This window comes from Daucus carota, chromosome 8 (assembly GCF_001625215.2).
Source record: "Daucus carota subsp. sativus chromosome 8, DH1 v3.0, whole genome shotgun sequence".
Lineage (NCBI taxonomy): Eukaryota > Viridiplantae > Streptophyta > Magnoliopsida > Apiales > Apiaceae > Daucus > Daucus carota.
In genome coordinates, this window is record NC_030388.2 from 31,777,584 (window position 1) to 31,793,627 (window position 16,044).

Genomic DNA, 16,044 nt, shown 5'->3' on the forward strand with positions numbered 1-16,044 from the left:
AGTTGAAGAGAATAATCGAAAATTTGAGGGTCTGGGGCCCAAATACAAGTTCTTCATTACAAGCTGGTTCTGAATGGGCTGATCATACAGAAATCCAATTTAACATCCATCGCAACAGCCCTGTTTTGTTTTGTAAATATTAGGCGAGCTCAAAGCCCATCTATCTTCTAGGTAGATATCATGTCTATAAAGTTGTAGCAACATGGCAATATTTGTCAAAAAAAAGAAAAAAAATACAAACACTCTGGTCACAATCTTTTTAAGAATTTCAATATTCTCCTGCTACAAGCTTGTCTCTGATATAATCTGGCATGTTTATAAAAGCACCGAAAAATGTGGGAATCATATTAATCGGTGAATATAAATTAATTAAATTGATTGAGAGAATTAATTGGTTGATTAATTAAATAATCAAAAATTTAATTAGTTCGTAAAAAGAGTAAGAATCATATTTAATGGGTGAAGACATGAATAAAATTAATCGAAAATTAATTAAATAGGTTGAGAATTAATTTGATGATTAATCAAATAATCAGAAATTTAATCAATTCGACGAGTTACGAAACATAAAAGTAAATTCAATTCATGTAGCATATGGATGCTGAAAATCATAAAAGAAATCCCTGAAATCATGATAAATTCTAGCTGGTTCGAGAGTATTCTGTCGCAAATTACTCCCGAAATTCCTAAAATTAGCACAAAAAAAAGCCTTCTAGGCTTCCATCCCAATTTTATCCATTTTTTATAAACAAGTTTTCTTATTTGAGTTTTGTGTGCTCCTTGCTCGGAAACTTTCAGCATGCTAAAACGACAAAACTCTATCTACTCTGTTGTTGTACAGAAACCTCAAAAGTATATCCTTGATTATATGTATGTGAAGAGAATATATATGATAATTGGTTGTTATTCTTATAATTTGTCCACACAAACCTACACAAATTTAGAAAATATAAATAGCTGGGAAAAAAAAATGGCTAAAGTCAAGAAAAGCAAGAGTAGAAATCATGCGTTTCATGATGCTATTGCGGCTCCTGTATTGATCCTAACAACGAGATTGACACTGATATGCAATTTTCATGATGCCTCTGACTCTGGATCCGATCATGATCCTAATGATGTGTAAGTTTGTGGCGGTGTCTTTTAGCGTGGATCCTCATTTCCTAACACATCAATTTCGAGGGTATTTCACATCCGATAATAGCGGATGTTCCATCATCTATTGTAGCAGATGATTTTTACCACTCGGTGCAACAATTAAGTGAATATCTCAATTTTGCACATTTGGTTCTGCAGTACACATGCATTTTGCGGGAATATATGTCATCCAAAATGACTAGTCATCCAAAATGACTAGTCTGATAAAGGTTGCATTTTCGAGTTCAGAGCATGAGAAGATTGTTCCATAAGCTTATAAGCTTGGGCAAGAAGTCTTGCTCGTGGAATCATATAAGCTTTTGTTGATCTAAAGGAAGAAGATCATATTCATTTGATTGATAATTATCTCGTTGTCATTTCTGCAAATGTTAAGATCATAAGCTCATAAAAACTGATGAATACGACTAGTGGTGGATCCAGCTCTCAAAGTAAATGAGTCGCACATAACATTTTGTAACAACAATTAATCGATTTGCGCTAAAGTGCTGAATTGGTTATGCTAAATCAACTCTAAAATCGATTTTATATATAACTTTTTTCAATTTTTTGCATTTAAATTAGTCCATTTTTCAAAATTTGGTCTTCATTTATTCGATTTTTCTTATACGACATTTTGACTGATTCCATTAAATGTTATGTCCATTTTATCTTTTTTAACATTTAAATCATTCACTAATAAACAAGTCATGTCCATCTTGATTAGAATGTTCAATACCAAAATGATAACACAGAAAACAAATTTTTAATATTCAGATTATATAATTCTTTACCATTCACAATATTTTTTTTTACCAGTCCACAATATTTTTTTTACCGGTGCACAATATTATCAACAATGCTAGTACCTCATCTTTGGAATCCATATATATATATCATTGGAGAGACCTACTACTTTTTTTTGTTAAATTGTGGTCGTATATTTGTGGACAATCCCTTGATCATGTATGGATTGTTTATAATGCACTGTCAACTTGCAGTGAAGATGGGTTGTACACGTTTGACTGGAAGCAAAGGATGCAGGGTCATGATCCTCTGCAGAATGTTTTGTGTTTCAATACCCCTGAAAATGAAGCAGCAGAGAATGAGGGCGACCCGCCATGGAAATCTTTTTTGGGATAAATGGGTTCAAGGGGCTTTGTTGATTAAATTCTTGAAGAACTCGTATTCTCATCTCACCGAATGCACTTGGAAGCATCGGGATTTCAACTTCAGAAACTACAGAAACGATCAACTAGAGTATAATGATGCCAATTATAATGAGTTGATATACCTAAACCACCTAGTAACTTATGTCATGTATCCCCGTCTCCTAGTGTCCCCTTTTGAAAGAAGGATATGCCTTTTAAACCAGGGTTAATTGGCTTTGTTATAACGTTATTATTTAGGAGATGGTTATGGGTTGTTTAATTTTCAAGTGTGTTTTTGTTTCAGTTCAAGTCTAAGTTTCAAGTTCCATTAGAATGTGTTTTGGCCATGATCACTTGATGTCATTCTGCCCAGGCTCACTTGGTACAACAAGGTTGGCGTGAACTCGGATGATCTTATGACAGTTGATGATCTTATGACAGTTGATGATGTGCTCAAGCTGATGGGATTTGAAGCTTGAAAGCGGGTAGTTGCTAGCTGGCTTTTGGATTCATGTCTCAGCCTTTGTTGGCTTCTAGGTTTTATCATCTTAGTTTTTGTTCATAGGTGCCATTACATTCTTCTGATGTTAGAGTCATGGGCTTTCTTTTGTAAGATGTAAGATGCAAGATGCGAAAAATGCTGAGACTTTTCTAGGATATTATTCATCTTAGTTTTTGTTCTACAACCAAAACTTATGGAAATGGACAGGTATTTGATTGTAAGAGAGAAATATATTATAACAATATTAAGAAAACACAGGATTCAGCACCAAGTATACTATGACAATAATATTTTGATACAAAGCATCAATCACCCCTTTCGATTAGAAATCCATATGTTTGTTGACTTGTAAGACTTTCACCAAAAAATAGAAATAACAGAGAAAGCTAACCCACAAATTGTAAACATGGACGTTGCAACATAAAATCTTAAAACAAAAATCAAACCCCATAAATAAGGCAGACAATTGCTTATTACAGCCGACTAGGAATTGGAAGATTAAACTCTGATACTTGTGCAAATGTACTATGTCTATTTACAAGGCGTGCACAGAATATACACTCTCTGGTCACTATGGGGGTGTTTGGATAGAAGAAGTATTGACTTCTTTTAAGGAGAAGCCCACTCTAGAAGCTGAAGTCGTGTTTGGAGAAAAAAACCGGAGCGCTTTTTGTGGACAAAAAAGCCGGAAGTGAGAAGTTCAGTTTTCTTACTTCTTTTTCCTACTTCTCGCTTCTTACTTTCTAATCATCGCTAACAGACAAATCTATTTAGTGCATACTCCCTTGCCGCGACTTTCCTTCCCTTTCCTAGCCTCACTCTATAGCATTTTAAATTCTGAAATAAACAAAAAAACACTTAATCCATATATCGACTCGACGTACCTCAAAAAAAATTAAAAGAAATATCTGTTTTTATTATTTTGTATTTTAATTTCTTACCAAAAATTATCAATTATCACTAAAAAAACTTTATAAAAAAAAAATTTTAAAATACTAAACACTACGCGAACTTATAAGTCAAACTATCCAAATACTAAAAAAAAATGTAAGTAAAAGTTAACAAAACACTTTAACAACTTAAAAGTTTCAATTCTACTTATCACTTCTACTCCACTTTTTTAGTTTAAGTAAGAAGTCACTTCTTTTAAACTTGTCCAAACGGCCTCTATATAAGAGAGGGTCTCAGAAGAGATCAAATTTCGGAACTCTAACGATTTTGTATTTCAGAAACATTCAACACAGATCGAAATAAATAAACAATGCAATATTTAGGATTTCCGCGGAAAATTAGTACAATACTGCAACTCGAAGCATTAAAACGAAAAAGGTATAAAAAATTTCCAACAAGATGCAAACATGTAAAATAAACAAAGGTACATGATTTGCCAGCCAAAGATCATTATTAGTATTTTAGTACAGATTAAATTAAGAATGCAGATGCCGTTATCTAACCTCGTCAGGGATGTCTCTCTCGACACCAATTGTAAATTACAACTATTTAATCTGATACATAATGATATTAGGACCACATTTCTCTGACAATCTGTGTCAAAGTTCCATGGGGATCTCTGACAACAAAATCCTCAGTTTTACGGATGTTTCTGTGCATAACAACCCGAAAGATTGTTGGGTGATTATCAACGCAAAGGTAATCACTTTGATGTCAAATTCCTTGTTTTTTTGAATATATGTTCTCAGAAGTTCTTATGACGGAAATAATTAAATAGGCTTATGATGTGACGAAATTCTTGGATGATCATCCGGGAGGTGATGAAGTTCTGCTACAAGTTGCAGGTACGTAATGAACTTGATCAAAATTCAAAACTTAATCAACTGTAATTGAGTCAAATCTCTACTGATTCCGCTTTGATCTTGTAAGCCTACTTAACAGAGACTAAGTAGACCTGTTTAAATTGTAATATGTCGATAATCAGATTGTTAAACCTGGATCAATAAATATAGGTGAAGATGCAAGTGAAGAATTTGAGAGCGCGGGTCATGGCAGTGCAGCAAGATTGATGTTAGATGAATATTACGTCGGGGAAATAGATCCCCTGTCATCTCCGGTGAAAAAGAGAGCTCCTCCAACACAATTATCAGTAAAACGAAACACTGTGACACCTCAATTGCCTCCGACTACCAATAAACCTGGAAATAACCACTTCATCATCAAACTTGTCGTGTTTTTTCTAGCGTTGGGGATGGCCGTTGGCCTTGGCTTGTATTCTTCAAACTAGGAATGTTTTGTTTGTATTTGTTAACAGAGTATAAGAATAAAGTTTGTGTACTAAGCATTTTCCTTTTCTGAAATGTAATTGAATAACATTGGCAAGTGAATTCTTACTAGCTACGCGTATGATAACTACAGAAACATCTGAACGCAGTAAGCCAACTTCAGCAAAGGAAAATACAGTTAGCTCGAGACGATCACAAACAACTTCAACTAGGCCAAAATTGTCTCTGTAGAGAACCCTGTGATAGCCTTGTGTCAAAGACATAGTATACTCAGAGCGTTTATCCTCATCTATTTCCTTTATACCACTAAATATCCGACACCCCTGACTTTTTTTTGAAACGAATAAGGGATCGACTTGGCTCGACTCGTGCAAGAAGACTAAAGAATGAAACCCTTTACAATTGACAATGACAATCAGTCTTTGAAACTTCAAAAAAAACAACCAGATTTCCTACAGCGAAAGATACCTTAATAATTGTCATTAAACTGTTGTCATTTACTACAAAAAGTTTAATGCCCTAAAATAAATCCTAATTTTTGTTACTTGCACCGAAACAGATGCAAATGCAGTGCAAGCTTCTCATCAAAGGACTAAAAATTGGCACATATTTTTTCAAGTATTTTTGTGAAAACTCTTTCGCGATTCAGATCAGTTTCAAAGTCATGGCCCTCTCCAAGAGTACTGATATGCACATGTTATTCGTTTATGGTCTGACCGACGAATGAAATCAAGATTTTTTTGAAAGTGGACATGTAATTTGAAACCGAGGGTGGACTGCTAACACAAGGATGAATTATCTATAAGACAGAAGGGTACATTAAAGACATAGATTCAAGAAATCAACACTCATGCATGTAAGACTCAGTGGCGGAACCAGGACTAAATGTTAGGGGGGGCTGAAAAATATTTCGTCATCTATACTTGCATAAATAGCTTTTTCAATATATATCATCATACTATCATTCAGTCATGCATCTTCTATCCTATTATGCTGATAAGTCTTGATTGTTTTTATAGCAAAAAAAACTCTCTCAACAGTAGCAATGACAACCGGTAAAATCAGAGTTAACTCAACCAGAAGATAAATTTAGGGATAAGCAGTGTGTTTTAACCATCATGACAAAAAGATTTCTTATATTTTGAAGTCCAGATTAATCTCCGCTCTCATATCATAGATAAAATTATGTAACTGATTTGGCAACAACTCCAAGTCTAGTAAAGAGAAATCCTTTGGATAAAATTGTGCAAGGCAGACCAGTTTTGAGTTATTGAAATCTGAAAATTAATTTATAGGATCCAAAGAGCCAATACAAAGTAGTAGCTCTATGTTTCCTAGCACCTCTTCAAGAACTTAAGAGCTCTATTTGCTTACTCAACAATGAGGAGCACATTTTCCCTCTTAACTATATTTTATATTATTTTTCTAATGTACAAATTACTCGGCATGCATCATACAGTTTGCATGATCTAGTTGCTCTGAGTGTATTTGTTTGAATGTATTTGTTAATTAGACTCTCTTTAGACTAGGTTCCTTCTCTTTTCTTCTTTTATATTAAGTCCCTCTCTATGACATTTATAATTCAGCGGGGCTAATAAAATTATATGGACATCACAAATTCAGCGGGGGCTGAAAAAAAAATATACATTATATTTTTGAGGTTAGGGGGGGCTCTAGCATCCCCTAGCCCCCCTCTGGTTCCGCCACTGGTAAGACTTTAGTAATACGTGTACATACAGTTGCAACTAGGGGTGAGCAAAAAACCGAATTGAAACCGAAACCGAACCGAAACCGTTAAAAACCGATGAAAACCGAACCGTATAAAACCGCACCGAACCGAAACCGCAAATTAAAAAACCGAACCGATTCTAATGGTTGCGGTTCCGGTTTTAGATTAAACCCGAACCGAAATAAACCGAACCGAACCGATTATTTAAAATAAATAAATAAATATTATTTATAAATTATAATACATATATAAATATAAATATATAAATATATTTACACATGTACATATATACAAGTGTGTATCAAGATAATATATACATATATTTATATAAATATATCATGAACAGTAATTAAGTAATATATAAAATTTAGATTATAGTTTGGTATAGGTCGGAGAATACTTGATTTAGGTTCGATTTTTTTTACATACCTTAGATTTTATTCAAAAGAGTAGTACGAAACATGCAATCAAAATCATAGACTCACCTTTGGACTCTTTCATCGATCCAATACCTTAAAGATACAAAGAGATAATTTTTAATGTTGTAAAATAATTTTTAAAGATTTAATACGTAATTTTTTTCCTTTTTCTCATTTCTTGCGGTTTTATAACCGAAACCGAACCGACTAAAACCGAACCGAGGTTTTTGAAACCGAAACCGATCCGACGGTTCGGTTGCGGTTTCGGTTTTTAATTTTAAAAACCGAAAATTCACGGTTCCGGTTCCGGTTTTATCTTAAAACCGCCCCGAACCGAACCACGCTCACCCCTAGTTGCAACCATAGCTGCAGATCAGTGAAGCATTTAGAAAAATGGCTCACGCGGAGACTTTGATGAAGGTTGACTTGTTCATACATATAGCTTCATCAACCGATGTACCTGTTTTTGCCCTAAAGTTCGCTTTTATTAAAAAAAAAAACCCAATGAAAGAGGAAGATTGTTTGGTGTATTTACTCCTGAGATGAATACTCCCTCTATTTTCAAATATTGATTGCTTGATTTTTTGACACATATTCTTAAGTTTTTTGACCGCTTAATTAAAATTATTATTTTCAAAATTTTATTTTTCCGAATTATAATATAAATCATATATTTTTATTTAAAAATAAAAATTTTAAAAATATGATTTTAACTATACGGTCAAAAGATTTAAATATACATCAAAAAGTCAAAATACTTATATTTCAATACGGAGACAATACAACTGAGAATTTTACGGGCCCTACCATGTGGATTTAATGTTGTATTTTGGTTTGAGAAGCTTCGTGTCATGAGGTTTTCACCTTGTTTACCTGATGTAGAGAACTAGAGATAAGGTGCATGTGTGTGGTGTGTGCATTGTTCATCGATCAAGTAGTATATATATTTGCAGTTTAAAAATAATAAATAAGTTACACTATGAACATTAATGTGCGTGTACAAAATTAAATAGGACGGAGAGAATATATTTTAGTTAAATCAAAGTATAATCGATTGACAGAATATTTTTTTTTAAAAGAATCATAATTTTTTTAATAGATCTGAAATTTGTAAAACAATGATTTAGAGTAATACTCCTTCCATCCCAAATTAGATGAGCTCGTTGACTTCGGTCACACAATTTAAAGTCTATTGACCACATAGCTACATTATTTATTTTTAAAACTGAGATATTAGCCTCTAAGCATTTAATATGGGGTTTATTAACACAAACGGGCCACTTAATTATGGTGTTATGATTATAACTATAAACGTATCCTTTATTAATTACAAGTGCCTCTGCCCTCTTTATAAACGATCTTTGAGAATGTAATTGCATAATCAAGTAGCTTAACAATAGCAAACAGAATTTAAGAAAAAGTTTGATAATTTAATAAGGTTGTAGATTAGTAAAACAATGGAAAGGAAAACTCTGATTCTGCTTGTAATTGTAGTAGCAGCAGCACAGATGACATGCAAGAGCTCCGCCGACGACAAAGACAAATGTTACATCCTGTGCGGCGTTAAATGTATTGGCTGGCGTAATCCTGATATTTGCTTCAAACCATGTTGTAAGTGTTGCGACGACCCAGCTTCTTGCACCAAACCGCCTCCAACGCCGAAGCGTCTCGATTCTGCGAGAGGTTAAAAATTATACTAAATTATTTATGATTTACTAATTTTGTTTGGTCCAAATGGAGGTTGGATGTTGAATTCCGGAATATCTCGATATCCTGTTTCCGAGTGATACATATATATATTATTCTTGTTAAAAAATATGAATAAAATATATGTCGGTGACCAAATTTTATCCATTTTCTCTTTTTGATGGTCTAAAATTCAAATTTGTAATATGATGATCATAAATTAACTTTAATTTATAGATAGTTGGGTAAGAACTATTTTTTTGACGATTAGTTTTTCTCACAAAAATAGCCCTCCACAATTCTTTTTAACACAAAAACAAAATCTCACCACCATTGATGAATTTAAAATTTTGACCACTAAAATATAAAAAGAAAAAAAGTTCGGTTATCATTTTATATCTTGCTTTTCAAAATAATAAAATTAAGATCATATAATTCAAAAATATTGATTTCGGTTAAAAATACATTAAATCCGATTATTTACGTGTATATACACAAGACAGAAAGGCACATTAAAGACGTGGATTCAAGAAATCAACACACATGCATGTAAGACTCTAGTTTTACGTGTACAATATACAGTTGCAACCATAGCTGCAGATCAGTGAAGCATTTAGAAAAATGGCTCACGCGGAGACTTTGATGAAGGTTGACTTGTTCATACATATAGCTTCTTCAATCGATGTACATGTTTTTGCCCTAAAGTCAAAATCTCATTCAATTTCACTCCATTCCTCACGCTATTTGTACATTTTTATGTGACTATACAACTCACACTGTTTTGGTAAAATTATCCTAAACAATAATTTATCGATATTAAACATTCTTCCTCGATTTTTTTAGTTGTCCATTCTTTATTTTTAATAGTCAAATTAATCATTTTCGCATCAAAAGAATAATGATAGTTTTTTTTATTATTTTAACAAATTAAAAATTACGTTTTAATATAGATTGTATATTTGAAAATGATATAATTTTTTAATATTTTTTCAGTTATATAACATGGATATATTATAATCAATTTAATCATTTAAAACTAAAAAATGGATAACTAAAAAAAGACCGAGGTACTATTTTTCTGTCATATTAGAAAATATATATTTGAATATTAATTTATCACCGGTTATTAATATATCGAACAATTAGAAGAACTAGAAGGATAAACATAAGTTGACAATGAAACAAAGCAGAGGTAGTTTGAGTGAGTATGCATTTGGTGAGTAGTGTGTCAGAAGACAGTTGAGAGAATAAATAAAAGGCCAATGAAAGATGAAGATTGATGGATGTATTTACTCCAGAGATGAATACAGTTGAGTATTTACAGGGCCTACCATGTGGATTTAATGTTGTATTTTGGTTTGAGAAGCTTCTTGTCATCAGGTTTCACCTTGTTTACCTGATCTGGGGATAGTATATAAGGTGTGTGAGGTGTCTGCATTGTTCATCGATCAAGTAATATATACACATTTGTTTTTGTTGCGAGTATTTGGACTTGTTTGAGGAATGTATATGGGGTTTAGGGTTGCGGTGGTGGTTTTGGGGATTTTGGTGGTTTTGAGTGGAGGGGTGGTGGGGAAGGGAGTTGAGGAGGAGAAGAATTTGTTGGGTCGGAGGCATGGGCCTTTTGTGGGAGGTTTAGGGCATGGGATTTATCGGAAAGGGTTTAAGCATGGGAGAGGTGGGGGGTTTGGTGGAGGGTTGGGAGGTGGTGTAGGTGGTGGGGGTGGACTTGGTGGAGGTGCGGGTGGTGGGCTTGGTGGAGGTGCAGGTGGTGGAGGTGCAGGTGGTGGTGGTGGACTTGGTGGGGGTGCAGGAGGAGGGCTTGGTGGAGGTGCAGGTGGTGGTGGTGGACTTGGTGGGGGTGCAGGAGGAGGGCTTGGTGGAGGTGCTGGGGGAGGGCTTGGCGGAGGGGCAGGAGGCGGCGGTGGACTAGGTGGAGGTGCTGGAGGAGGGCTTGGTGGAGGGGCAGGAGGCGGGGGTGGACTAGGTGGAGGTGCTGGGGGAGGGCTTGGTGGAGGAGCTGGAGGTGGTGGAGGACTCGGTGGAGGGGCAGGAGGTGGTGGTGGACTCGGTGGAGGGGCAGGAGGTGGTGGTGGACTCGGTGGAGGGGCAGGAGGTGGTGGTGGACTCGGTGGAGGGGCAGGAGGTGGTGGTGGACTCGGTGGAGGAGCTGGAGGTGGTGGAGGACTTGGTGGAGGTGCAGGAGGTGGTGGAGGATTAGGTGGAGGGGCAGGAGCAGGTGGTGGACTTGGTGGAGGAGCCGGAGGTGGTGCAGGAGGGGGACTTGGTGGGGGAGGTGGAGCTGGTGGTGGTGCAGGAGCTGGCTTTGGAGGGGGAGCAGGCGCAGGCGGGGGTGCTGGAGGTGGACTAGGTGGAGGAGGAGGTGGTGGATTCGGTGGAGGAGGGGGCGGTGGTGTTGGTGGAGGTGCAGGTGCTGGATTTGGAGTAGGCTTCGGAGCTGGTGCAGGCGCAGGAGGCGGCTTAGGTGGCGGAGGAGGAGGAGGTGCAGGAGGTGGTTCAGGCTTTGGTGGCGGCGCTGGTTTTGGAGGAGGAGCTGGTGGCCACTGATAATTCAGAAAAAACATTCCACTCCCTAATCCCCATATATTATTAACAACATTCCTTCACTTGTAGTAGTTCTCTTTGTTCTGCTTAACTTTCTAGTGCTTATATTATATTATTATCCCGTCTTTTGTCTAAAATCCGAATATTTAGTTTGTTATCGATGTTGACATAATTTCTTGCGGTGATTTTATAGCTTTATTGTCATCTTTTGTCTAAAATCCAAATATTTTGTTTGTTATTGATGTTGACATTATATCTCATGGCGGTTTTGATTTTCCTATGTGATAATTTATCATCAATGACGGATCCAGAAATTTATAAAGGAGTCTTAATATGAGCGTTATTACTTATCAACACAAACAATTTAATTAAGGCCTTGATCTTCTGTTAATTACCGCGAGTGCTTCAACGCTCTTTATAAAGGATCAGTGAGCATGTACTTGAAACAACAAAGTTTGTAAAATTATATAACTATGGAAAAGAAGGTGATGATTCTGCTGGTAATTGTGGCGGTAGCAATACAAGTGACCTGCGGCGCAAAAGATGTGAACGATTGCTGCCTCAGGTGTGCTGCTAAATGCATAGCCTGGCGTGATTTCGACTTCTGCTACAAACCCTGCTGCGCCTGCTGCCACCGCCCGTCCTGCCCTGGACCTCCACCGACGTCGAAGGGTGGTGCTGGTGGAGGTGCGGGTGGTGGACTTGGAGTCGGCTTCGGACCTGCTGGTGCTGGTGCTGGTGGTCATCGATAAATAAAGAACATTCGTATGAAACTGTTACTGTTCTAGTAGTAGCAGACTAGCAGTGTTCTTGACAGATGTTTTGGTTTCGATTTGTCATTTGTGTATGCATGCTCAGTAAGATGCTCACCAAGTTTATGTCCTCCCACTTCCTCTGTTCTTGAATATCTGTCCGATAATTCAAAAAATATTTTTATTTATGTTTTCTGATTCATTTTCAGTATTTAGAGTATTGTTCTAAAAATTTGTGAATTATTAATTTTTTTGATTAATTCTTTAAAATAATTCTTCAATTTATTGATTACAATATGATTTAATTAATAATGTCTGATTTATTCAAACAAAATACTGATAAATCTTGTATGAATCATGAACAGGCAGGTCAATTGACTAGTTTCAATTTTTCAACTGTACGATCATAATCTATAGTAATAAATGAGATATTGATTTTGTACAGGACATTTGTTACTCTCTCTGATTTTTTTTATATAACATTTTTGACTTAAGCACATATTTTTAGGTGGGTTGATCGGGTAGTAAAAATTATTATTTTTAATTGTATTTTTTTGTGAATTGAAATTTTCATTATATATTTTTATTCAGAAAAAGAAAATTTCAAAAATAATACTTTTAACTATCCCATCAAAGCACTTAAAAGTGTGTGGCAAAAAGTCAAACGTCACAGAAGAGAGTAGTAGAATCAGCCTCTAACCATTTAATACAGGGGTTTATTAACACAAACGGGCCGCGGGTTTATTAACACAAACGGGCCGCTTAATCATGCAGTTATGATTATAAACGTATGCTTAATTAATTACAAGTGCACTTGCGCTCTTTATAAAGGATCTTTGAGAATGTAATTGCATTACAAGTAGCTTAACAATAGTAAACATAAATTAAGAAAAAGTTTTATAATTTAATAAGGTTGTAAATTAATAAAACAATGGAAAGGAAAGCTCTGATTCTGCTTGTAATTGTAGTAGTAGCAGCACAGATGATATGCAAAAGCTCCGCCGACGACGAATGTTACATCATGTGTGGCGTTAAATGTGTTGGCTGGAGTAATCCTGATATTTGCTTCAAACCATGCTGTAAGTGCTGCGACGACCCTTCTTGCCGCAAATCGCCTCCGACGTCGAAGCGTCTCGATTCTTCTGGAGGTGAAAAGTTACATTAGACTTTTTATGATTTTAGTATCTCTGTTTTAAAATAGATGACGTTTGATTTTTTTAGCACACAATTTTACGAGCACTAAAGTTGAATTTTTTAGTGTTTGAATATTTTGTTTGTGACTGATACATATACATGTTACTCTTCTTCAAAGTAATAATATTGTGGTCACATAATTTAAAAGTATGGATTTTGGTTGAAAATACGTTAAATTTGATCAATTATTTTTTTTTTCGTGAAAATAGCCGTTTTCTTGGAGTGAGCAGTTGTACTGTTGTACTGACATGTTTGTCGCGTTTTTGTTGTAGAAGTTGCAGTAGACAAAACGGTGAAGAGATGGATCCAGAACCTTCAGAGGAAGAACTAATATAGGATAGCATGGAGTTGGAGGGATATGTTTTGTTTGTATAGTTACTATTAATTAACTATGAATACATCTGGACTCTGTATCTGAATCATTCAGTTGACTCCCATCTCCTGCTTTTCAAAATTAATAATATGCATTGCAAACACAATCTACTTTCAGTCTGTATTTATTAAGTTTACTAAATGAGATCTTCATTAAAACACACACAGTAGTCATCTTCATTAAGTTTGATGTGGTTATATACCTCTGTTTAAGGTACTGTTACATCAGGACATGGACAACACTACAACAGAGATACAAGAAAGAGAAAAATAAAAAATAAAGCAAGATAGTATTTTATGTGATTTCGAATTTTGTAAAAGCGTCCGGTTTCCTCACAATGGATTGTTGTAGCAAGATTACGATGAGCTCCCCAAGTCACGAGATTTTTTTTTTTTTGACAATTTGATCTTATATGCCTTAAAAATGATATTTATTCTAATATTTCTCGGATGAGTCAGAGTCAAATCCGCGTGTCCGGGATCGAAGATAAATCCACCGTTGGGCTACCATTTAATGAAGCTTAAATTTGAGACGAGGGAATGCTTCTGAACTTGTTTCCCGCTCTTTTTTCCAACAAAAGCATGAAGCTTTCTTGAAGAGCCAATCATCCTTCCAATCCAAATGAGTATACGAAAGAGTGAGATTTTTTGAGACTTTCCGGAAATATAATTAAACTGCTTAATCTTCCGCCTTGCCAGAAGAATTGCAACAACAGTTTGATGGAATATATAAAATTTTGTTTACTACGACTACCTATTATAATTATCTAAAAGTATAGCACAAATGTTGGGTATATTTTGCCCGACCACGTGTAACAAGATTTCATATTTTAAAATTATATATTTTATTTAAAATAATTTAAAATAATAATAATATATAATTTTTAAAATATGATCATTTAATATTTATAGAATCAAAATATTTTACGGACTTAGTAAATTTTATATAATACTCAAATTAGTCTATCATTTATAATCAATATAATAAGAAAATGTCAGTCTATCATTTATAATCAATATAATAAGAAAATGTCCTCGCACATTTCATTTCAGTTTTTCAGAAATGAAGTACAGAAATGAGATCATGACTAGAGCTCGTTTGGGTGAGCTTATGACTATAACTTAACTTGACTTATTTGATAAGTAGGGAGCTTAGAAAGTCTGTTTGAGTAATTTTTGAATTATTAATGATTTATGGGTTATTAAAAATATAAAAATAAAAATAAAAAAGATTTATGGGTAATTTATTACTTTATGAAAATTTTTATCAAAAGAAAAGTTTTAAAAAATTAAGTCACTGAAAAAAGTACCTCAAACTAACTTCTAGATTTAAGTCAGTTTCTGATTTATTTCTGACTTTAAACCGAATTCTGACTTATTACGCAAACAGACATTTTTCAGTTTAAAGTCAGAAATGACTTAAAGCCTGGGCTTTAAGCCGAGGCTAACAGCCTCTTGGTCATATGAGCTGCTGTTCTTGCAGTAGCAGCAGTGTTTTTGACAGAAGTTATACTTTTAATAATTTGTGTATGCTTGCTCAGTAAGATGCTCACCAAGTTTGTGTTTTCCGACCTCCTCTGTTCTTGAATATCTGTTCGATAATTCGGAATAAAAATTATTTTTATTTTTTGATTCATTTTCAGTATTTAGAGTATTATTCTAAAAATTCCTAATTTAATTAAAAAATTCTGATTAATTATAAAAAAATTCTTCGATTTGTTGATTACAATATGACTTAATTAATAATCTCCAATTTATTCAAAAAATTACTGATAAATCTCGGGGGTGTTTGTTTGTAACTTAAAAGTCGGCTTCTGGGTTTATAAGTTAGAAGCACTTATTCATGTCGTTTGTGTAAAAAGTCAAAAAGCACTTATAAAAAGCTAGGAATGCTAGTTTCTGTTTCAGGGCTTCTATTTCTTTTCCAAACACTTTAATAACTTATAAGTCTTAATTTGCTTCTAACTTCTACTCCACTTTTTTATTTTAAGCCAGAATCACTAATTTCAATCTCATCCAAACGACCCTCTCGTATGAATCATGAATCAATACGTCAACTGACTAGTTTTAATTTTTGAATTATACGATCATGATCTATGGTAATAAATGAGATATAGATTTTGTATAGGACAGTTTGTTAGTAGAATCAGCCTCTAACCATTTAATTATGGGGGTTTATTAACACAAACACACCGCTTAATCATGCAGTTATGATTATAAACGTATGCTTAATTAATTACAATTGGCCCTGCGCTCTTTATAAAGAATCTTTGAGAATGTGATTGCATTATCAAGTACCTTAACAA

The 16,044-nt window shown here is 34.7% G+C and overlaps 2 protein-coding genes across 2 annotated transcripts; both read left to right on the forward strand.

Annotated features, from left to right (window-relative positions):
* Window positions 1-4,229: 4,229 nt before the first annotated feature.
* On the forward strand, window positions 4,230-5,118 carry LOC108198996 (cytochrome b5). Its single transcript, XM_017366765.2, has 3 exons — window positions 4,230-4,434; window positions 4,514-4,580; window positions 4,749-5,118. The coding sequence occupies exons 1-3, from the start codon at window positions 4,300-4,302 to the stop codon at window positions 5,021-5,023; spliced, it is 477 nt and encodes a 158-aa protein (XP_017222254.1). The 5' UTR covers window positions 4,230-4,299; the 3' UTR covers window positions 5,024-5,118.
* A 5,246-nt stretch (window positions 5,119-10,364) lies between these two features.
* On the forward strand, window positions 10,365-11,423 carry LOC108198577 (glycine-rich cell wall structural protein-like). Its single transcript, XM_064083842.1, has one exon. The coding sequence runs from the start codon at window positions 10,365-10,367 to the stop codon at window positions 11,421-11,423; it is 1,059 nt and encodes a 352-aa protein (XP_063939912.1).
* The last annotated feature ends 4,621 nt before the right edge of the window (window positions 11,424-16,044 follow it).

Coding starts and splice junctions, on each gene's coding strand:
- LOC108198577 (XM_064083842.1), top strand. CDS start 10,365: ATGGGGTTTAGGGTTGCGGTGGTGGTTTTGGGGATTTTGGTGGTTTTG.
- LOC108198996 (XM_017366765.2), top strand. CDS start 4,300: ATGATATTAGGACCACATTTCTCTGACAATCTGTGTCAAAGTTCCATG. Junction 4,435..4,513: donor GGGTGATTATCAACGCAAAG/GTAATCACTTTG, acceptor ATAATTAAATAG/GCTTATGATGTGACGAAATT. Junction 4,581..4,748: donor AGTTCTGCTACAAGTTGCAG/GTACGTAATGAA, acceptor CAATAAATATAG/GTGAAGATGCAAGTGAAGAA.